Consider the following 25,334-nt stretch of genomic DNA (forward strand, 5'->3'; position numbering starts at 1 on the left):
GAATATTTTACACTTCTCAACATACCTGGGAACTATCCTCCTAATCTTTTAGAATATGTATTTTTAAGGAGAGATAATTAAAATATTAGTATTAGGCTATAAAATATTAAAATCTAATACCCCTTTAATTTCTTCAAATTTTTTTACCTTATTGATCTTTTATTATAAATGATGCAATACAGTATTTTTTTAATTAGGTAACAATATTCATTTAATATGCTGCTTAAATCAGGAAAGGTCTTTGAGCATCACTGATGAAAAACAAAGAAAAGAATAGCTTATTGCATTCATAAAGATGTGTTCCAGTAGCATTTGAGCCGGGTGCTATGTATTACATGCATTGATTTCACTTCTAAATCAAGTAAGTTTATGATTATGTATGATGTTTTATGACATAGAAAATTAATATTTATTGAAAACCTATAGGTGACAAGCATTGATTTAGGTATTTTTTATGAAATTGATAGTAATTATTATAATTGATGATAATGTAATTAGCTCATTGTCATAAAGTATATCACTTCATTATATTAACCAAAGTACTTGCCGTTATTATAACAACTGATATTTAATGAGAGCTAAAGATTTGATAAAGTATTATGTTTTCAATTATTATAACAGCAACTTGCATTTATCAGGAGCTCATTATATAGCAGGAATTACATCAATTGTTTTGTTATCTCTGATTGTCACAGCAACACAAAGGTAGGTACACATATCCCCATTTTATGTTGGAGGAACTCAGGCTCAGGAAGTAAAGTTTACCTAAGGTGACACAGTTAAAGGGTGTCAGGACAAAAGTCCATACTCTTTCTACTATACTGCATTGCTTTCTATACCAAACAAAACTAAAGGCAACCAAGATTTTGGGCAATGTTATGTTTAATTTAGCTTGTTACTCCAATATAGAAGCATGCATTTCCCCCAGATTAATAATAATAATGAGGAAGGTGATAACAGTAATATAATAAGAATCCTCTCACAACAACCTATTTCTAAAAAGAAAAAAAGGAAACTAACTTTTTTGAGTTATTTTTTCCAGTAAGTAGCTAAGTTGGGGTACAATCCAGATATCTGATTCCTGGGTCAGAATTCTTCCCCAGTAAAAAGCTGAGGATGAGATGGCTGAATTGGCATTACTGATGCAATGGACATGAACTGGGGCAAAATCCAGGAGATGGTGAGGGACAAGGAGGCCTGGCATGCTGCAGTCCATGGGGTCATGAAGAGTCAGACATGACTGAATGAAAACCAACAAGAATAACAAGCTGATAAACTAACAAGAGAGTTGAAATAAGCAGCTATGAACAATGATCACAGAACACCTGGCAAGTGTGTCAAATCAATGTCAATTCTAGACAGATGATAATGATTCCCATAGAGTAATAAGGATCCTACAGAATAATAAGGAGATCAAACCAGTCAATCCTAAAGGAAATGAGTCCTGAATATTCACTGGAAGGACTGATCCTGAAGCTTCACCTCCAATACTTTAGCCACCTGATGCGAAGAACTGACTCGCTGGAAAAGTCCCTGATGCTGGGAAAGATTGATAGTGACAGGAGAATGGGATGACAGAGGATGAGGTGGCTAGATGGCATCACCAACCCCATGGACATGAGTTTGAATAAGCTCCAGGAGTTGGTGATGGACAGGGAAGCCTGGCATGCTGCAGTCCATGGGGTCTCAAAGAGTCGGACACGACTGAGTGACTGAACTGAACAAGGATGCAAAATTGAGTATGGTTTTCATTGATGTTTTAAAATTTTATCAATTTAACCAATGCTAGAAATAAACCTGTGACAACTGAGACACACTGCACTATTTTACCTTTATATTAATACTATCAAAACTAAGTAATGTGCAACCAATAGTATTAAAAGCAGCCACTTGAGTCTTGTTGCTATACTGCCTCTGGCTAAATAAGTCTATCTGTCTCTCTCTCTCTCAATCTCCCTCCCTTTCTCCCTTTCTGTCTCTCTCACCAGCCTCCCTCCCTGGGTCAGCCCTCTTGACCAGATTCAGTCTTCATTTGCAGCTTTTCTTCTCACCAGTCCATTTCAGGCAACCAGCTCTGTGCTTCCCTCCCAGCCTTAGTAATTAATTGTGCTATTATTGTGAATTAAATGTACAAGCAAGTCAATGTTTAGCCTAATTAAGAATGAAGCCAACAAATTATCTAAAGCACCACTCCAGCAGAATTTGCATTCAGCCTTATATTAGTAGCCAATCAGGCTTTTCAGCTATTGATTCAAGCACTTCCAGGCTTTCTTAAAAGCCTCACAACTAGGCTTTCTCCTCACCCCAGCTTCTCAACCTTACACCAGGCCTCCATCCTTTACCCATCCCTAAATTCAATGTTTTATTACATACCACTGAAAGGAGTCTCAGAGACCTTTTTTCATTTACTACAGTTTAAAAGGATAGCTTTGCACTTAATAATTTTGTCAGTTTAGGTTATAGGAAAACTGCATTGTTTAACATTATTAAAGACTATTTAAATTTTTTCTTGTAATTTTATCAAAATAAATTAATCACCTTTCAAAACAGATAAACAAACTCACAAAAATACTCCTTCCATAGCATGCAGCTACCAGTAGGTCCTGCAACTTTGTATTTGAAGAGCAAATGAAAACCACAGTTCTTAACAATAAAAACATGTAGCAGGGCTCCTACTTCTAGACTACTGGTGACTAGAAAAGAAGTCTGATTAAGGAAACTAAGAGCTTTAGTGAAGGTTTTAAAAACAGTGAATTTAGTAAAGAAAAAAGTACTGCCTGGAGTAAAAAATTTCACCCTGATTTTTCATATTGGGCTGTAACCTACATCCCTGGCAACAGAAGCTGAGTCTTTTCTGATGCAATGTATGCACACCCTGATGGACCAGAGTATGATCATTCTTAAAAAGGATAAGAGGGTGACAGGCAAAAGTCTCGGGCAGCTGCACACGTGTACTATACAAAACATTATTAGACCTTAAATGATTTCATGCAACCTACAGACAAGTCTAGGCTAGTCTCTCACTTGTTTCTCTGATTCATCCTTGCTTGCTTCTGCTGCCCCCTCTATGCATACAAGCCATTCATCTTAGATTTTAAAATAGTGTCCATTTTAAACATTCTCTCTTGTCGCCTCCCCTCAACCAACTGCTCTTGCCACATCCCCCTCCCGGACAGCGCTCACTGCACTCTTTCAGTGAGTACTCCAGATACGTCCTTACTAAAATGTAAGGAAAGAAAACAGGAGAGACAGTCTCTTCCACTGTCATCACACCCACCACCTAATTCTCACCTCCATTCTCTAAATTGCCTGAATTACTTTGTCTTATTTCTCAAATTCTGTCATTGTAATACTTAACACATATTAACATATTAGTTAATATTTGTAAAACTCCCCTGGAAAAGGTTCTCTATCAGGAAAAATAAAACATTTCTTCGTGATTAACACTAGAAAACATCAGCTTCTTCACATCCTGCCCTAAATACTATGTACTCTTCAGACACTTATTCTAGTTCATGTAGGAATTTTTTATCAGTGAGTCAAGTGTCTCATCTCTTCAGTGCTAAACACAATATTTATCCTTGTAACACTAGAATAAGTCCATAAACATAGAGGTGTATGTGTTCATAGAGATGTTTATATGTACTATATTTAAACCTCCTTTAGAACATAAAAGGGGCCAAACACATCACAAAATAAGTACTTATAAGAGAGCTTACTATGTGGATTTCTTAAAATGGCTGTTAACCACTGACAGGGCAAATATTTCAACACCAAGTTTCAAAAATTCAGAAGGGGGAGGAGACTTCTTTTCAAAGGAGTAAACCTGCTTGTGATACATTGAAAACAGGCAGTGAGTGATGAAAACATGCCCTTTGCTGCCATCAAGTGGTCCTTTTTGGAATCTTTTTATATATAAGCCTTAAGGAAATGGCAACCCGCTCCTGTATTCTTGCCTGGAGATTCTCATAGACAGAGGAGCCTGGCAGGCTACAGTCCATGGGGTCGCAAGAGTTGGACACGACTTAGTGCACTGTCTCAGCTCAGTTCAGTTACTCAGGCATGTCCAGCTGTTGGCAACCCCATGGACTACCAGGCCTCCCGGTCCATCACCAATTCCTGGAGCTTACTCAAAACTCATGTCCATAGAGTCAGTGATGCCATCCACAGCTCATCCTCTGTCCTCCCCTTCTTCTGCCTTCAATCTTTCCCAGCATCAGGGTCTTTTCAAATAAGTCAGTTCTTTGCATCAGGTGGCCAAAGTATTGGAATTTCAGCTTCAGCATCAGTCCTTCCAATGAATATTCAGAACTCATTTCCTTTAGGATGGACTGGTTGGATCTCCTTGCAGTCCAAGGGACTCTCAAGAGTCTTCTCCAACAACACAGTTCGAAAGCATCAGTTCTTCGGTGCTCAGCTTACTTTATAGACCAACTCTCACATCCATACATGACTACTGGAAAAACCATAGCTTTGACTAGACAGACCTTTGCTGGCAAAGTAATGCCTCTGCTTTTTAATATGCTGTCTAGGCTGGGCATAGCTTTTCTTCCAAGGAGCAAATGTCTTTTAATTTCATGGTTGCAGTCATCATCTGCAGTGATTTTTGGAGCCCCAAAATATATAAGCCTCAATCTCAGTGCAAATGCTTTGCTTTCCCACCAGTTCATTTCTTACATATTACACATGTGGAAGAAAAGCTATGACAAACCTAAAGAGTGTATTAAAAATCAGAGACATCACCTTATAGACAAAGGTTTATATAGTCAAGAGTTCATATAGTCATATAGGCAAGAGGAGAAAGGGTCGACAGAGGATGAGATGGTTGGATGGCATCACCAACTCAGTGGACATGAGTTTGAGCAAACTCTGGGAGACAGTGAAGGACAGGGAAGTCTGGCATGCTGCAGTCCACAGGGTCGCAAAGAGTCGGACTGAGTGCCTGAACAACAACACATGTTTTAGCCTTTGAGGGGTCTGAAAAGACCAGGTAATCATTCCCTACATTAGGGCTTAATAGTTTCCGTTCTTAAAAAGTTCCATGCGTAAGAAGCTCTTCAGAAAGACAACATTAAAAGGGGTTTGAAGTGTCCAAACACCGAAAACCCTTTCCAGCCACACACGACTCAGTTTCTACTAGTGAGGCCCTCAATCTGGACCGGGAGCAGAGCCCTCCGTTTCTGCCCACAGAGAATTTCTAATAGATTGGCTTTGACACACCTAATGAACACAAGCAATTTAAAAAATTGGAGAGAGATTTATCTGGAGTCATTTTTAATCAAGTCCTCTAACTCCAGGAGAAAATGGTTTCCTGTTTCTCTCCTATCAGTGGCCCGCTGCCTTGAGGCTTCAGGCTTATCTGTGAAGAAGGCAGCACACCGCGGCATGTGCTTACTACATAGCCTTAATTTTAACTTGGTTGATTGCTCTGCCCCCTTTTCTTTGAGCATCTTCGTGTTTCTCTCCCAAGAGACAGTTAATTAAATACACAGCTGAATGAAAGGAGAAAGGATAATTGCTATTTTTAAAGCACGGCAAAATGCCACGGCCGCAGCCCCTGCATTTCTGGGAACGACAGCATTCATCTTAGAGCACCGGTTTTCTTGATTGGAACACGTAGCAGTATGATTTTGGTTGTGAAACGAAAAGCCCCAGTAAATCAAAGTGGACACAATTTGAGAAGAGCAGGAACTAAATTGCTCTGTATAAGCAAACAGAAGCATTCTGGAAGTTATTTGGGGGTAGGGAGGTGCTCCAGAGAGAAGCAGAAACTTCAAACTGGGAGAAAAGAGCAGCCAGGGAGATTTGGCAGGTGTTCTAAATCCAAGAGAAAATGTATGTGAAAACCATAAATCACACCTGTGGCTATGAGTTCTTGGAAGATTTTCTGTGTTCCACCCAAGGCCTGCTCTAAATCAAAGTTCCTAGATGCTCCCTGTGCCAGTGGTTATATGTTTCCAGACCATCCTTTTTCTCAGAGGCAGCTTGCAGGACCATCTAATGTGGAGGCTTCCATTTCAGTTTCTTACTTATACGACCCAAGTCCCTTGTTTCTAATCCTGACATGAAAGTTAAAACTCAAGTCCTTAAGTCACTGCCTAAGTGTCACTTCATAGACTCACTGTCTCGGTGTTCAAATCCTTCTTCATTATTGGCCTCAGGGTTTTTCTTTATCTTCTGGTAAGCTCAACTATGCATTTATAAAGACTCTATCAGGGTGTGGGGAAAACTGGACAGCTACAAGCAAAAAAATAAAATGGGACTACTTTCCCAAACCATACCAAAAACTCAAAATGGATTAAAGACTTAAGTGTAAGACCTGAGACCATAAAACTCCCAGAAGAAAACATAGGCAGTATGTTCTTTTATACAAGTCTTAGCAATATTTTTTTGGATCTGTCTCCTCAGGCAAGGGAAACAAAAGTGAAAATAAACAAATAGGACTACATCAAACTGTAAAACTTTTGTACAGGGAAGGAAACTATCAACAAAATGAAAAGGCCACCTACTGAACAGGAGAAGATATGTGCAAATGATATATTTGATAAAGGGTCAATATTCAAAATATACAAAGAACTCATCTAACTCAACATTAAAAAAAAAAAAAGATTTAACAATGGGCAAAGGACGGGAGTACACATTTGGTCTCTAAAGACACACAGATGACCAGTAGGCACTTGAAAAGATGCTCAACATCACTAATCATCAGAGAAACACAAAAACCACAATGAGATACCATCTCACACCTGTCAGAACGGCTATCATCAAAAAGACAATAAATAGCAAGTGTTGATGAGGAAGTGAAGAAAAGGGAACCCTTGTGCACTGTTGGTGGGAATATAAATTGGTGCCACCATGGAAAACAGTATGGAGGTTCCTCAAAAAAAATAAAACTAGAACTACCATATGATCTAGCATTTTTACTTCTGGGTATCTATACCCCAAAAATAAAAACACTAATTTGAAGAGACATATGCACCCCTATCGGAGAAGGCAATGGTACCCCACTCCAGTACTCTTGCCTGGAAAATCCCATGGATGGAGGAGCCCGGAAGGCTGCAGTCCATGGGGTCGCTAAGAGTCGGACACGACTAAGAGACTTCACTTTCACTTTTCACTTTCGTGCACTGGAGAAGGAAATGGCAACCCACTCCAGTGTTCTTGCCTGGAGAATCCCAGGGACAGGGGAGCCTGGTGGGCTGCCGTCTATGGGGTCGCACAGAGTCGGACACGACTGAAGCAACTTAGCAGCGGCAGCAGCATGCACCCCTATATTCATTGCCCAACATTATTTATAATAGCCAATATATGGAAAGAACCTAAATATCCATCCATATATGAATGGATAAAGAAGATGTGGTATTACATATATAATGGAATATTAATCTTAATAAAATAAATGGAACTGTGCCACTGCAACAGAATATATGGATCTAGAGGGTATTGCTCTAAGGGAAATGAGTCAGAGAAAGAAAATCACTCTATGATCTCACTTTTATGTGCAATCTAAAAAACAAAACAAAGACACAAGAAAATAAAATGAAGACAGTTACAGATACAGAGAAAACAACAGGTGTTTGTCAGAGGGGAGGGAGGTGATGGGATTGAAATAGATGGAGATTAAGAGGTACAAACTTCCAGTTATAAAATAAATAATTCACAAGTATGTAATATAAAGCATAAGGAATATGGTCAATAATACTGTAATAACTCTATATGGAGACAGATGTTACTAGACTTATCATGGTGATCATTTCATAATGTATGCAAATGCCAAATTATTTAGGCAGTACATCTGAAAGTGATATAATATTACCCACCAACTATATTTCAATCAGTCAGTGTTAATCACATATAAAAAATAAAAATAAGCAAATAATATGAAATGAGAGGGGGAAAAGTCTAAGGCTGTACTGTATTTTTAAGCATCTCTAAATGTCTTTTAGGAGGAGAGGTTTCAGGTTAGGTAGTCAGCCACCTTGTAAAAACAAAATTGTTTATAAAATGTCTAGATGTAAAACTCTGCCCAGGCTGAGAGCCTTCTCTGCAGCAGAACCCACACCTACAGTCTCACACATTAATGGAAGATGAACTTAGTTTCATCTTGGTGACTTAAAAAATAAAGAGGTTACGACAGCATCACTTTGGTGGCAGGAGGTATGGAGCAGCGGAAGCAGAATCAAAGATAAGAGGAATAGGGATTGTCTGGACCTGGGTCCCTTTAGCCCATCTCTAACTCTCCTCTTATCCCCTTTCTCTCATTGCCTCTCAGCTTAGCTCCCCACAGGCAGCTGAAGCCATGAGTGAGTATATACCTCAGGGAATTCATTGCAATGAGAACTCTAGGAGCAGGCAACTTGACTCTTATCAAGTAAGCTGTGGCTAAAACTATTGAAGTTCTGATCAGATAAATCTAGGGATTTTGTTCTTGGTAACAAGGGATCAAGGGACTCTGGTTGAGCCTAAATTTATAATCAATTCTAAAATCTGAGTGGGGGGAAGAGGAAAAAGCAAATCATTCTAGGGAAACATCTTTTTTTCCAATCTTAAATCCTAAATTCACTCTTTGTAGGCCTAACAGCTTCTGTTCTAGAAAGGAGTTCTAAACTATATGAACAAAAGTTTAGCCTTCATAGAAAATCCTTAAAGTCCTCTTTGGAATGGTTCTAAACCAATATTCCTAGAAAGATCTAAAGACCAGGACACACAGGAATCCTCAATGTAAATCAGATACAGGGTAAAGAATCCTGAATTCCTCTCTACCAGCAGCAACCCTCTGATAGAAAATCTGTCAATCATGATATCTGTGAGCCTGCTATCCTTCCTGTACCCTCTGGCTCCATCATTCCCTGCCTTAAACAAGAGAAGCAATGCCTCAGATAACATGGAACATCTACCTCAAAGGCACAGTGGTATCCACCCACTCTGAGAACTGATTCTCCTTAAGGTTGGCAGTCCTACATTAAAGCACTCACTAGTTCAAATGACATGTGTCAAAATAATTAATAATTAATAATGCATCTTTTATAAATGGAGATTTAATTTTTTAATCTGCAGAAAGAAACCATTTTTCCTGTGGTTGGACTTCTTTTTCAGTGGTACCATTAAAAATGTCCTCTCAAGAAAAGATTCTTTTCAACAAAGATGCAGCCTATTGGTGAAAAGTTCAAGAATTACAGAAGAATATGAAATACTATATTTAGTCTGAGAATAAAAGACAATCACCTTCCATTTTACTTGAGATAGATACATATAAAAAATTCTAAACTATTCTCTTCCTGAACATACCTACTACTTCTTTCAATTTTCAAATTCAGTTTGAATGATAAAAATACAAAGAAAGGTTCCATATGGTGTTGGAACAACAGGATCAACCATCCCTCAAATGTGTGCTAACCTTAGGGCTGGCTATATTACTAGAATTCACTAGTTAATGGCTCAACACCTTCTCTATTATTGCTTGAGTGGTGAAACCTCTCTGGTCCTCAGTTTCTTGATATGTAAAATGGAGATAATAAAAATACCTATTTCAGAGGGACATTGTGAGGCCTGAAACAATTCAGGTCTGTTACTGTGGTCAATTCTTGCTAGCTCTCACTAAAATTAGCTTTATTATTAGCTATGGAGTGCTTTACAATGTGCCAGGGAATCTGCATTGCTGCATTTATTACTTTTAAATCTGCTTCTTTCTTCAGAATAAGCACTTCTGATTATCACAGACCTCACTTAGTTCCATTTGAAAAAAAAAGAGTAGAGTAATACTCCATTGTGTATATGTTTGGGGACGCATGTACACCCGTGGTGGATTCATGTCAATGTATGGCAAAACCAATACAGTATTATAAAGTAAAATAAAGTAAAAATAAAAATTAAAAAAAAAGAGTAGAATCAAATGAAAAGTCAACTTCTAAGCAACGCATATATTTTACATACAAATGGTATTTAATACTTTATTTCCAGCAACAGCTTAGAAAGAGTAAGTTTTACATGGATTCCCTCCACTTCTGGTCCCAGGGGTGAGAATACACAGCTCTCCTGAGACTTTTTTTAAAAACTTATTTTGTATTGGGGTATAGCCAATTAAATAACAGTATTGTGATAGTTTCAGGAGAATAGTTAAGGGACTCAGCCATACATATACATGTATCCATTCAGAGACTTTCAACTGTGTTAGGTAATTACAAGAACACCATTACCCATTTCATTACACAGGTACTGGCTCTAAGGCTGAGGCTTATTCTGACTAGCCATGGGTTAGAATCTGCAACTCCACTATTTAAAAACAGACCCAGTATGAAAGGCTTCATTTGAAGCCTAAGAAATAACTAACAGACAATGGGTTTTAATAGTTTCCTAAAGCCTGAATGTTTGATCTATTAAACAATCACATTATTGAATTTACCACTTGTGAGTACGGACTAAAGTATAAATCTTGTGAAATGCCTGCCTTTCCTTGACTATTCATCTCCTTTAATGGTGAGGGGAAAAACTAATAAAGTTTTAATTGAGCTATCCCTCTTAGCATTGAAGAGTGGTGGCTAAAATCCATACATAACATCAAAACAATTGCACTATAGAACTGGTCGACAGAAGTGCTTTTACTACATTTAGAAGAAAAGGGTATTAGCTGGCTTTCCAATCTATTGGGGGGAATAGATCAAAACTTTCCTTAGGAACTGTTTCAGTGCACAGCAAATATCTAAGGTGGTTTCTTATTGTCACTAATCTAATTCTTAACGCTCTAAATTAAGCCATTTTCCTTGTATTGTGCCCTTAAAACTTAAAAAGAGCAAACCAATAACTGGAGAAGTTTTAAAAAATCTACAATCTACTTGTTAGCACATCTTCATGCCATGGTGATTTGATTAGTGATTTGATAAGTATAGATTACAACTCTGGACTTAATACAGGGTGGCCCACTTTTAAAATGGCCCATTTATAACAAAGGTCTCTCTGTTGGAACTGCCAGAGAGTTAAAAAAAAAAAATGCCACCAGTATAAAAAACTTTTTTTTAGCCGTGTATTGTAAAGCAGTGAAATTGTAAACATGGAGACCTTCATTTCAGCACACTTCTACTGATTGTGTGAATATAAACAAGTCAAAATTTCCTGATTCTCATACTCTGTCACTATATTAAGATTACTGCCTGCTCTCAAACTACCTCAAGAGAAGACCTAAAGAATAAGGAATACAATATAAGTATTATAAAATGCTATAAGCTTCTTGGAGAAAAGACTCTAAATGTCTTATGTAAGAAAAATTCATAAATACCTTTTAAGATAGAATATTTTTAATAAAGATTCAGGCTACCACAAACTAAAAAATTATTGAATTCTTATGAGTTTCAAATATAACACTCACCACAGGAGAAAGGGGAAAGATAACCTACCCCATTGTCCCATCCATTAGAAGAATCGTGTTGTATATGTGAGAAAAGATGAAGAGAAAGAGAATTGTGCTGAAGAACATTGTCATCCATGATCCATGATCCTCACGAAACATTTTTAACCGGAGCAACTGACCTGCAATATAATTATTATTGGATATCAGTGTACAACTCAAAATACATACAGCATTGTTTTATTTTAGTTAATTTCTTTTATCTCACTAATATTCTGAAGTCTTTGCCCCTATCACTTGTCTTACAGGAGAAACTACTACCTAAGGTCCTTATCGCTCTTTTGTAAATAAATGATGAAGTCCAAGACAATCTCCACCTCATCATTCTAGAGCAAATACTAGCATGAAAATCTAGTGTACAGAGAGCACTCATAATGCTAGCATGAAAATAAGATTAATTAGAACACTTACCTTATATTTTTTATTTCAGAAATATGTTTTTGGTTCATTTACTGAAACTACTTAAGTAAGGCAAATGGTAAAGATGTTACATAAATTCTTAATTCCCTTTTGTTCCCACAGGCCCATTCCCAGTACTGGTCAGATGATAGGCAAACTTCACTTATGATAAAGTACATGAAAATGTGAACAGTAAAAATGAAGTCTCTATCATAAGAATCAGAAGGCTTATTAGCCTCGCTGTTGCTGCTGCTGCTAAGTCACTTCAGTTGTGTCTGACTCTGTGCAACCCCCATAGATGGCAGCCCACCAGGCTCCCCCGTCCCTGGGATTCTCCAGGCAAGAACACTGGAGTGGGTTGCCATTTCCTTCTCCAGTGCATGAAAGTGAAAAGTGAAAGTGAAGTCGCTCAGTCGTGTCCGACTCTTAGCGACCCCATGGACTGCAGCCTACGAGGCTCCTCCATCCATGGGATTTTCCAGGCAAGAGTACTGGAGTGGGGTGCCATTACCTTTTCCTTATAGCCTTACTCATACCTAAAATATCCATTCCACATACAGGCTGGTGCACAAGTGTGTGGGGTGTGTGGGGTCTGGTAGCACGTACATGTGTTATGGAGTCAGTGTGGTTCCCAGCAAAACATGATTTCTAATCATGCCTAGTATTCATTTACAAAGATAATTACTAAAAATGGAGAGAATGGTGTATTAATCTATGGCAGAGGAGGCAAGAACACACAATGGAGAAAAGACAGTCTCTTCAATAAGTGGTGCTTGGAAAACTGGATAGCTACATATAACAGAATGAAATTAGAACACTCCCTAACACCATATACAAAAATAAACTCAAAATGGATTAAATCAATATGTGGAGCTGGAAACCATAAAACTCCTAAAGGAAAGCACAGGCAGAATACTGTTTGACTAAAATTGTAGCAATTTTGGATCTGTCTCTTAAAGTGAAGGAAATAAAAGCAAAAATAAAAAATGGGACCTAATTAAAGTTAAAAGCTTTTGCACAGATAAAAGGTGGTGGTGGTGCAGTCACTATGTCGTGTCCGACTCTTGTGACCCCGTAGCCTGTTAGGCTCCTATGTCCCTGGGATTTCCCAGGCCAGAATACTGGAGTGGGTTGCTGTTTCCTTCTTCAGGGGATCTTCCAGACCCAGGGATCGAATCCAGATCTCCTGTATTACAGGTGGAATCTTAACTGACTGAGCCAAAGCTAACCACCAACAAAACAAAATGACAACTTGGGAGAGAACATTTGCAAATGATATGACTGACAATGAGTTAATATCCAAAATACATAAACAGCTCAAACAAGTGGACATCAAAAATAAATAAATAAATAACCTGATTAAAAAATAGGCAGAACACCTGAACAGATATTTTTCCAAAGACGACATGCTGATGGCCAACAGACACATGAAAAATTGCTCAGCATCACTTATCATCAGGGAAATGCAAGTCAAAACCAAAATGAGATATCATCTCACATCTATCACAACGGCTATTATTAAAAAGAAGGCAAATTACAAATGTTGGCAGGGATGTGGAGAAAAGGAAACCCCTTTACACTACTGGTGGGAATGTAAACTGGTACAGCCACTAGGGAAAACGGTATGGAGGTTTCTCAAAAAACTAAAAATAGAACTACCATTTGACTCACCAATTCCACTCCTGGGTATATAACCAAATGAGCCAAAAAACACTAATTCAAAAACAGACGTCAATCCCAATGTTCACAGTAACATTATTTGCAATTGTTAAGATATAGAAAAAACCTAAGTGTCCATCAATATATGAATACACACACACACACACACACACACAGGAATAAGGCTAGAATGAAGAATGAAATTTTGCCACTTGCAATAACATGAATGAACTGGGAGGGTATTACACTAAATAAAAGTTAGACCAAAAGATAAATACTATATGATATCAGTTATATGTAGAGTCTAAAAAATAAAACAACCTAGTAAACATAATAACAATGAAAAAAGCAGACCCACAGATAGAGAGAACAAACCAGTAGTTACCAGTGAGGAGAAGGAAATGGGAGGGGCAATATAGGGATTAAGAGGTACAAACTATTATGTATAAAGTAAGCTACAGGATATACTGTACAACACAGGGAATATACCCAACATTTTATAATATCCATAAGTGGAGTATAACCTTTAAACATTGTGAAACACTCCATTTTATACCTATAACATATAATACTCTACATCAACCACACTTCAATAAAAAAAGACAAAAATGTTAAAATGCAAATACTTCAAGGAGGAAAATGTATTAAGATGAATACTAAAGTAAAAATTACTGGTATCATAAATAGGCCAGATAAATATTTTGATTTATGATAAAGAGAACTGAGAGCACTAGTATCCTGAAAGGTGAGGAAGATAAAAAAAATAAAATAACAAGATAAGAAAAAATAAACACAGGCCATCCTGGTTTCTCCTAAGAGAAAGTTTATCCAAATAATGAGAAAGAAGACGATGCACATATAGGAACTACAAATAAAATAGGGTAGGTCTGAAATCTTACAATAAAATTTCTCACGAGAGAAAATATTTCTTTTTGATGATGTGTCAAAGCTATGGGGAAAATATGTATATTTCCATCTGCAAAATATCTCTCTAGGGAGAGACAATAGCTCTCACATAGGCTTCTGAGCATAGGAAGAAACCATCTTTTAAGATTTAACTAATTTTCCCTCATCCCTTTCTGTTATTAAAATAGCACTTTAGATTTCATTTGGAAACCAGGCTAACAGAAACATTACCCCAGCTAAAACTCTAAATGGAGCAAATATGGGAGATTTGGTTACCTCCTCTGGTTTCTTGGCCTGTACAAGAAAAGCAAAGGACAAATCTGAAAGTCAGAGGGAAAGTGAATTATAACTGAGAGAAGAATGTGGAAAATGTTCTAATGAAGCAAAGGACACTGATGCTGCAAATTACAGCCTTATACAACTTGTGATAATTGAATCAATAATTATAGAAATCCAGGGAATTGCAAGTCTCCACACAACACCTTGTCGGGAATATTATAAATAGATATTAAACAGAGAATGCTTGAGAGTGAAAAATCCACGTCATAAATATCTTAAAGCAAACTGCAAAGAATATCATTCATTCTTTCAACAAGTATTGAATGTGTGTTTCTCACATGCCAGTGCTAGAGGTACAGCTGTGAGCAAGGCAGGAAGATGTTCAAAGTCAACCATCATTTGAGTAGTTAATGAAAATCTTATTTTAGACCAATGGGCTCAGTGTTCCCTTTGCTGCAAGTCCTTCAGCCTTGATCTATTTATTCAGTTCAGCAGTTGATATGTTGAAGAACTGCTAAGACCAGAAATTAGAGTTCTTTGAAATTAAAATGTGAATTTCTTTCTTAACATATGCATATGTCAAAAATTTCACTAATGGATATACTTTAAAAGTCAAATCATAATGCTGGTGACTCAAGAGTACTTTGCAAATAAAAAACAGTGGGTTAACTGTACATGACGACTGACGACTGTACACGACGAGTTAGTAAAATGAGAGATGTGACAGGATCATTTATGCTGTCATTGCCGAACTCATTGCCTGGCACTAATTTCAGCCATTAGAGCCATTATAACAAAATGGCAAGTTAACACGACTTGCAATTCACTTGAAACACACAATAAAAGAGCTTCAATATATTAACGCCAGAACCAGAGTGACCCAAATGTTGAGTCAAATCATATTAAAAAAAATTTCCCGTAAGCTACTTCAAGGTTAACTCATTGAGTGACCATCCTAATGCTAGAAATATGTATACACACACTGTCATCAGCTGACTCCCTCCCCATCAATTTAATTAAACCAGAAACCTCAGAGTTACCTAAGGATGTCACATGAAAGTGAGCTATCTCCACCCTATGGTGTGACCACACACGTTTGTTTTCCCTGGGACAGCAGTGGCTTGTGACTGTTGCCCTGGCATAATTATTAAGAGCGTCCCCTTCCTTTCTGAAGTGTATTGGTTTGGATAATAAGTTATATGCCACCTTTCTTATAGGTAAAAGAATTCAGAATTTTTTAACACTCTTCTTTAGAGGAGATTCAGGGAGATACCTGAGTGAAAACAGTCAACTGAAATAAAAGACATCACTAAGAGGGATATATCACTGACAAAGTGATAAATGACTTATGTTTTAATCATATGCATATTTGTAAATCTTAGTGTTTGTTTATGTTCCTAATAAAATATGTCTTGGACTGTATGGGCCATCACCTTTGATATGGTCAAGGTAACTGGAAAACAAAACTATCGACAGCATTAAAGTGGTACACAAGCCCATGCGTTAGAAGAGAGGGTTGGAGGGCACAGTGATTAATTGTTACAAATGTTGGTGTAAAGTACTGAAATAGCCTAGAATCTCAGAATCTTTCCTGGAGATACAGGAGGTTTAGAACCACTAAGAATCATAAGATTCTAACAAGGATAATGACCTAAAAGCTAATTTTAAAATATATGATGAGCTTACATGAATTGTGGAAGATGGAAGTAGATAGGTGTAAGAGAATTACGGAGAAACTACTTTATTTCTTGGCTTTTTTTGCTGTTGTGTTCTCATCAGCAAAAGAATAAAAAGGAACATTTGCTCTTTACCTCACAGCCAGATTTTTATGCTAAGTTCTGGGTCCCTTTTCTTTAGAAGCAGTTTTCAGCAGGAGACCTTGAACAAAGAAATAAACTAAACAACCTCAGAGAAGGACTAGAAGCATGTGTGCTTCCAGTTAAGAGATGGGGGTACTCTTGGGAAGTTGTTGAAGCAAGGTTGAGTGGAGGGCTTCTAGATTCAGAGAGGATACAAAGATTCTGGTCTCCAAGGTGGCAAAACCTCACTTGGGTTTGAAGCCATGGATGCTGGTGAAGGCCAAAGTATCAGGGGCCATGGCCTTGGAATTCAAGTAAAGATACTGAGCTGGCCTCAAGGGAAGAGCAACCAGCAGAGCAGTCACCCACTCTCATTAGGAACACAGCAACCTGGGTAGGATTCCAGCAGTCTGCTGGTAGAGGTCATCAAGAGGGCATGACAGCTGGCTGACCCAGGAACAGAACCAGGGCAATGAGAGGTTCCTCACCCCCATGCCCAGACTTGGGATATATGCGGCCCACTGGTTCCCTATGCTTGTATCTAAGTCGCTTCAGTCGTGTCCAACTCTTTGCGACCCCACAGACTGTAACCCGTCAGGCTCCTCTGTCCATGGGATTCTTCAGGCAGGAATAGCAGAGTGTGTTGCCATTTCCTCCTCCAAAGGGTCTTTGCAACCCAGGGATCGAACCTGCATCTCCTTCGGCTCCTGCATTGCAAGCAGACTCCTTACTGTTGAGCCACTGGGGAAGCCCACACTGTTCCCCTAATGAGAACCATTTCCAAGAACACAGTCTTAAGAGAGAAATGTGTTTTTGAGACCATCAGGATGGAATATATGACTGAGCCCACTGAATACCTCTGTATAAACCTCTGATTCTGGCGTGTAGATGCAGAGATCCACTGTCTTGCGACCACTCGAGACAAGCCTCACAAGTAAGTTCCTTTGCTTGCTAAGCCTACCAGTCTGGCGGAGTCTGCTTCATGCTTTGGTCTGCTCCTTCCCTCCTTGCACAGGGCCAGTTTCAGATTTCACCAGGAAGTTCCCATGTTCCAATCTACACTCTCTTAGATGCCATCATGGTGCCAAAGACCATCACTGAAGCAGCAAGAGAAGAGGGGAAGGACAGGTTAATGCAGACTCAAAGATTTATTTCCAGGACTCAACAAGCCTTGGGACTGCTTTATATTTTAGAGATAAAAAAAGATGCTCTAAAAATTACCACTTTTGTACTCTCTGTTCACCTTAGTAAGTAGGAAGTCTGACCAAGGTATTTAATTTAGAGGAGAAAATGTGGCATTACACATACTTCCCTGACCAGGAAATATGAAAGGAGATACTTTCCTCAAGAAGATGCCAAACTGAAGTTAACACTACTATTCATTAAGTCTTCTGCTCCAAAATCTCCTATATACAATGTGCCAATTACATACATGATGTATATGTGCAACTACTTAATGTATACAGATATACATAAATAAAATTTGCAGTTATTTAAAGGAATATATTTAATTTGCTGCAGTCAAAACTCAAAGTCAGCACAGCAGGCATTCTACATACCAGTAATAATATTTTATGTTGCTAATAACAAAAACAACGGTTCCAAACCCTTGCTTTTTATCACTATGGAATACTTAGGCTTCTGATGTACTCCAAAAATGGTGTTACAAAACATATGTTAAATAGATATCATTCTAAAATTTAAATAAATAAAACAGAAAACTAATATCAGCTTAAATTATAATAAGTTGATCTTTATGGCTTCTCATATTTTCTGAAGATATTTGTTCCTTGAACAAAAAATAATTTTCTCCTTACTATAAGTGTTTAGAAAATAATGTAGATTTAGTTTAACTAAACAATAATATGACTTCAAGAAAGGCTTGATCCAGCACTCAAACAATATGGACCAAGGCTTGATTTATCTCTGTTTCCCAGCTCCTTCTTCAGAGTGGGGTCCCATCTTAACCAGCTCCTCCAACACATCTGCACATAATTTTTGTAATCTTAAAATGACTGAAGCAATCCTGAGGTATGTGTCTTCATTTTGTCTAGGGAGAAATGATTTGTAGGAGCATTTCTTAAGAAAGTCGTACGATTAACTCTACCTGGGCTTGTTTGGATCCGGAACCAATCACCATAACCAGAATTATGAAAAGCAATGATTAGCTAAGCCTATGTCACATGTTTCACTCCCAGAGCCAGACAAAGTTAGTTCCCTAGCATTACACTGATCCACAATGCAAGGCAAGTATTGCAAACAAGTTGAAAAAGGTGGAGCCCTACATCCTTGGGACCCAAAGTCCCTGGGTCCTTGAATCACTGCTTCAGACGGAAGAATCTGTCATGTTTTGGGCTTTATAGGAGTGAGAAATTCAATTGAGATATAGTCAGTCCATATTTTGTAGGATTTTATTACTGCAGCTAGTGTTGTCTTACCAGATACAAGATGACCAGTGAGTGAATCAAAGGCTCTGAGAAGGTAAGAAAGAATCGGGTTTATAACGGTCCAAGTTGTGGAATCTTTATTTTTTTTTCTTTATGTCCCCAGTATTCAGCAGAACATATGGTAAATATTTTTTTTGGATAAAATACTGATGGGCAGATTCTGGAAGGAAAATTGAGACCTGCCCTCACGTCCTCCAAAAAATTCTACATGTAAAATACGCAGGGAAACACATCTTGTTGCTGATGATGTAGCCATCTCTCAGATAACACAACCTCAGAAAACCTAATGCCCAAGACTGTGCAGCTTCCTGTCTGCGGTGCACACACCACACCTGTGTGTAAGCTGCAACACAGTGAGGACCATGCTTGTCTTCCTCACCACTGGTGTCTCCATGGCACTGACACACAGCATGTTTTAAATCATAAAGATTTGTCCAATAGATTAAAAAAGGAAGGAACACACAAACAAATGAGCAAACAACATTCCACTCTACAACTAAAAACCCTCTGTCTTTGTAAATCTGGTGTCTACTACCCCCACCTTTTGAGCCCTGTGGAGCCCTGTAGTTCTTTAAGCTTCACCTCCTCCCCAGTTTCTCCCCATCAATTAAACATGTCCTGAGATCCATTTCCTCCTACTCAGCATTAAACTCCTGTTTCCTTATCATACTTTCTTTTCCCTAGCACCCTTGTTTTGTGTGCACCCTAGGTTTACTTTATATTTGCCCAACAAAACCCCAACTCTGACTCAGAGCTACAATTTGCTTTCTCCAATTTCAGTAAACTTCCGGGGGAAGAGCTACACAAATGGGTTGATGTACTACTACATCATCAAGGTCTCCAACTCCTGCTGTTACCACAGCACTGCACAGTAATACATCCATTTTAAATTCCACCTCAAAGCTCCTACTAAGCCTCTTTCACTCTCAGAATGTGGCCTTAGTCTCAACCTCAAGAAGATATCACTGCCACTAAATATGACGTCCTTCAACTTTCTTCCCACTCATATACATCCATCCACTTTTCTACTTTCTCTGCTATTCCTACCATCTTCTTTTGTATTTTTCTGTGCTCTTCCTGCAAAAACATCACACGTGCTTTTAAAACCATAGGCTCCCCTGTTTTGGTGCCTTGCTTCAGCAACCTTCTTTTCTCTCCTTGTATCCAATCTCTCTCTCTGGGTTCTCTTCCCTCTGCCTTTTAAGCTTCTTAAGTCCATCCTAAAAACAGTGCTTTCTTGACTTCATGTCCTTAAACTACCATCCATTCAATTTCCCTTCTCATCCAGACTTCAAGAGAGTAATCTTCATCAGTCCCCCTCATGAGGGGGCATACAATGCAAGCACTATTGAAACTGTTCTGGCAAATATTAATGGTCCCCACCATTGCCAAATATAGTAGAAATATACTGGCCTTTAACTTACAGGCTGCGTCTGACACAGCAGTTATCCACTCTGTCCTTTTTGGTACTCTACTTCTTTGGTTTCCCAAACACCAAATATTCCTTGTGCTTTTTCTACTTTCTTGTTTATTCTCATCAATTTGTGGGGCATCTCTTCCACTTGTCACATAAACAACAATGTTCCCCATGGCCTGTCCTCAGTCTTTCCCTTTGTCATATCCCTATAGAGTCTCACTCACTCTGTGGGTTTAATATCCAGTATCTCCAGCATAGATTTCTCCTCCTGAGCTTCAGACTGGAAGGGCAAACCTACCCGCTGTATTCCTGGATGTCCTACTGTCAATGCAAACCCAGTAAACAAGAAAGAATCCAGGATGCCACGGTGGGCCAGTGGCTAAAAATCTGCCTGCCAATGCAGGGGACATGATTTCAATCCCCAGTCTGGAAAGATATCACATGCCACGGGGCAACTAAACCCATGCACCACATTACTGAACCCCCATGCACAAATATTGAGCCCATTCACCACCACCACTGAAGCTCACTCCTCTCGAGCCTGAGCTCTGCAATAAGAGAAGCCACTGAAACTGGAAAGCTTGCGCACCACAAGGAAGAGTAGCCCCGCTTGCTGCAACTAGAGAAAGTCTGAGCACAGCAACAAAGACCCAGCACAGACAAAAAATAGATAAATAAGCTAATTAAAAAATAAAAGAATTCAAAATGTCCACCTCTTGTCCCAACACACAGTTTACCTATGACTCCAATCTGATCTTTCCCATCCCTAAATCCACCCCTACTGCTGACTTCATCATCTTATCATTTTCAAAATGACAAGGTTAGATTCATTCTTGATTCTTGATTCCTGCACACCTTCCATTTCAATCCATGGTCTTATTATTTTATAAGCTTTCATGCATGCTCTTCTCCCATAATTTGTTGCAGTGGGACTGTGGCAAAAATCTGACTGATCTTCCTCTTTTCCCATCTCAATCCACCCACAATAGAGCTAACTAAAATATAACTATGGTCATACTACCCCTTCATTTTAAATCTTTCAGTGATCACTCCTCACCTAAAGAATAAAATTCAAGCCCCTTACCATGGTATGGAAGGCACTGCTTGACTTGAGCCAGGCTCATCTCTCCTCTCTCACCAGCTTTCTCTCTAGTTCGATCAACACTAAACAGACATCGGTTTCCCGTGTTCATGCTGAACACTCTGCTTGGGGTACTCTTCTTCCTCCATCACTGGACTGAGACCTATATTTCCTGTGGGCCTTAAAATTAAGGTCAGACATGATCTCCTCTAGGAAATCTCCCTCATTGTCAAACACTTCATATATTGGAGTAGTAGCCAGAAGAGCTTATAGGATTGAGTCTCACAGGAGGTAATAATTTTCCTCCAGTGAAGACAAGGCGATACGGGCACTAGCCAAGCACAGTGTAAAGGGGTGGGTTACATGACTTTTATCTCGAGGACTGTTTTGTTAATGAGAGATTAGTTCAAAGTCTGCTAACTCAAAAGTCTTTAGGTTAAAGAAAGGAATTAGTCTTACTCGTTAAGAGAAAAAATATTACTTCTTATATTTTATCTATCATTGAATGCCTCTCTAATATATAAAATGAACCCAAAGTAACACACTGATAAGATTCTTTAACATTAATATTTAACATTTTAAATATCAGCATACTTGACAATTAATACGTTCAATTTCTTAGGTCTAGAAGAGGATAAAGTGTAAAATGAAATTGAATCAGAGCACTTAAAATTAATCGGACTTCACTTTCAATAAGACTAAAATAAGTATATGAAAAATTCATGACTGGTTTGTATAAACGTATAGTTTGTAAGAAAATGATATTTCGAGATTTACTAATTTTAAAATGCTAACAGAATAAAAATAACAACAGTTAGAGAATTAGTCCACGAATAGGACCTCAACAAAGAAAATTATATAACAAAACACACCAGAATATCATTAGGGAAGAAGGCTATTCTAGTTAGACAAACACAATTTTATATAATAAGTATAAAATGATGAAACTTTTCTACCCTAAGGACACCATTTCATTAATATTCAGATCAAATCTCCTTACTTCAGTGTATTAAGAGAACTTAAAAACATTGAACAGATGGCTATCATTCCTCATTACAAATAGGTGTTTACACAGAAAATATTTGTGTCATTGAGTTTGACAGAAAATCAAATATGGTGAGTTGAAACATAATTGTGTGTGAAGCTAAAAATCATAATATGCATTATAAGTATAACATGTATATTATAATATGCATTACAATGTACATTTCAAAAGGTTCTAGAAAGAAAGGGGAATCAGACCACGTCCTCCACCATCTCCCAGAGTTTGCTCAAATTCATGTGCATTGAATCAGAGGTGCTACCTCACCATCTCTTCCTCTGCTTACTCCTTCTCCTCTTTCCCTCAGTCTCTGCCAACATCAGAGCCTTTTCCAGTGAGTCAGCTCTTCGCATCAGGTGGCCAAAGCATTGGAGCTTCAGCTTTTGATTCAGTCCCTCCAATGAATATTCAGCGCTGATTTCCTTTTGGAATGATAACATCATCACTATTAATAAATTTTTTGCATCATCATTATTATATGGACACCAGCTTTGAAAAAAAATATTTATACTTTTAAACTAGGTTTTAATTTAGTGTTGGGCATTCTATTGATCCAACAAAAAAGAAAAATTAAACTGTCAAGACTAATCCCTTGAAGGCTGATCCATTTTCTTCAAGCAATCCTGATCAATACGAGGCTCAGACACTGGCTCCCTGATCATAGGTGGTGATGGGACAGGAGGGACTGGCCCTCCCACAACCATACATATTGGGAAGGTTGGGAAGCCAAAATAAAGCCAGGAGCCAAAATTCTGCCATGTCCTCCAGGTTTCCTATTATTTGTATCCATGTATACATGACTCTTGCTACTCCAGTACTCTTGCCTAGAAAATCCCCGTGGACGGAGCAGCCTGGAAGGCCACAGTCCATGGGGTTGCTAAGAGTCGGACACGACTAAGCGACTTCACTTTCACTTTTCACTTTCATGCATTGGAGAAGGAAATAGCAACCCACTCCAGTGTTCTTGCCTGGAGAATCCCAGGGACGGAGGAGCTTGGTGGGCTGCCATCTATGGCGTCGCACAGAGTCAGACACAACTGAAGCGATTTAGCAGCAGCAGCAGTATACATGACTTTGATGTTCATGTTAGTAGTTCATATGGAAAATTCTTCATTTTGTTGGTAATATTTTTTCACAATAAAAATATTTGTTTTACAAATTTGTTGAGAACCTACTATGTGTCTGGCTATGTTATGTACTATAAATGTAATGTATATAAATATAATTGTAAAAACACAGCAGATGTACATTTATGACCAAGCTAGATAGCATATTGAGAAGCAGAGAAATTACTTTGCCAACAAAGGTCTGTCTAGTCAAGGCTATGGTTTTTCCAGTAGTCATGTATTGATGTGAGAGTTGGACTGTGAAGAAGGCTGAGCGCCGAAGAATTGATGCTTTTGAACTGTGGTGTTGGAGAAGACTCTTGAGAGTCCCTTGGACTGCAAGGAGATCCAACCAGTCCATTCTAAAGGAGATCAACCCTGGGATTTCTTTGGAAGGAATGATGCTAAAGCTGAAACTCCAGTACTTTGGCCACCTCATGCGAAGAGTTGACTCATTGGAAAAGACTCTGATGCTGGGAGGGATTGGGGGCAGGAGGAGAAAGGGACGACCAAGGATGAGACGGCTGGATGGCATCACGGACTCGATGGACGTGAGTCTGAGTGAACTCCAGGAGTTGGTGATGGACAGGGAGGCCTGGCGTGCTGCTATTCATGGGGTCGCAAAGAGTCGGACACGACTGAGTGACTGAACTGAACTGAACTGAACTGAATTGAGTGAGCACATTCAAAATCTGGTGTTCCTTTAGGGCCATGGCCCATAAGAGGGCTAAGAAAATGAAGTTAAGCCTGGAGATACTACATATTAGGAAATGAACTTGCATCTCTACAGTAAATCAGGATCTTCCAGAGTCCACAGTTGTCCTAAAAGAATAGTGTCTCCTGGACACCAAACTTGGCAAACCCAAATGTATTCTAGAGGAAAAGAAGCCTAATTTAAATCCTCAGAATTCCCATAGATCTTATTATTAAAATATGAGTTCAGAGTTAATATTCACCAAATACAAAAAGAAATGTTACCATGCATGAGTCGACAGAAATAGCAAATAGAATGTTTAGACCACACAAGGACTTCAGATGTGGGAATTACCAAACATAAAGTATTTAAAATTGGCTGTCCCAACACATGCTAGCATTCCTCTGCATTCTTAAACATATGAATTACAGTAATAATTTTTAATACCTTTGTTTACTAATTATGTTGACAGTGCCAATTCTGGCTTTGTTCTATTAATTAATTTTTCTTCTCATCATGGGTCATATATTCTTGCATCTTTGCATGCCTGATAATTTTTTTACTGAAATCTGGACATTATGAATTTTCATCTTATTAAGTGTTAGATATGTTTGTATTCCTATTAAGCACTTTTGGGTTTTGTTCTGAGATGTATTTAAGTTACCTGGAAATCATCTGATCCTATTGAGCCTAGTTTTTCAGCGTTGTTAGATCAAAGAAGTCTTTATTTTAGGGCTAACTTTGTCACACTATCACCTCTCCACTCTACTTGATGCACCATAAATTCCAAGACTCTGCCTCTCTGACTTGTGGGGACACAAACTATTCTTGGCCCTGTATGAGAACCAAGGATTTTACCCCTGATCCTTGTGAGTGGTTCCTTCCCTACCCTGAGTGGTTTCCTCACAGGTATGTGCTCATTATGACTCAATTGAAGACTTAAGAGAGATCTTCAAATCTCTGAAGTTATTTCTCTGTGCTCCTCTCTTATCGCTGTCTTTTCTTCTTGAGAGATTTTCTGATTTTCAGGGACCATATGGAATACTGTGGCTTATCATCTGAGGCAATCACTGGGTGAGACAGAAATTGAAATTCTGGCTACCA

At 38.4% G+C, this 25,334-nt stretch overlaps 1 protein-coding gene across 3 annotated transcripts in view; it reads right to left on the bottom strand.

The window, feature by feature from the left end:
- TMEM117 (transmembrane protein 117) overlaps positions 1 to 25,334 on the bottom strand; it is a 604,949-nt gene that overhangs the window by 473,428 nt on the left and 106,187 nt on the right. For all 3 annotated transcript variants that reach the window (XM_052640317.1, XM_052640318.1, XM_052640319.1), the window contains one exon: positions 11,391 to 11,523. In XM_052640317.1, the coding sequence (XP_052496277.1) occupies positions 11,391 to 11,523 (133 nt within the window). The remainder of the gene's footprint in view (positions 1 to 11,390; positions 11,524 to 25,334) is intronic.

This window comes from Budorcas taxicolor, chromosome 5, assembly GCF_023091745.1.
Source record: "Budorcas taxicolor isolate Tak-1 chromosome 5, Takin1.1, whole genome shotgun sequence".
In the NCBI taxonomy this organism is placed as follows: Eukaryota; Metazoa; Chordata; class Mammalia; order Artiodactyla; family Bovidae; genus Budorcas; species Budorcas taxicolor.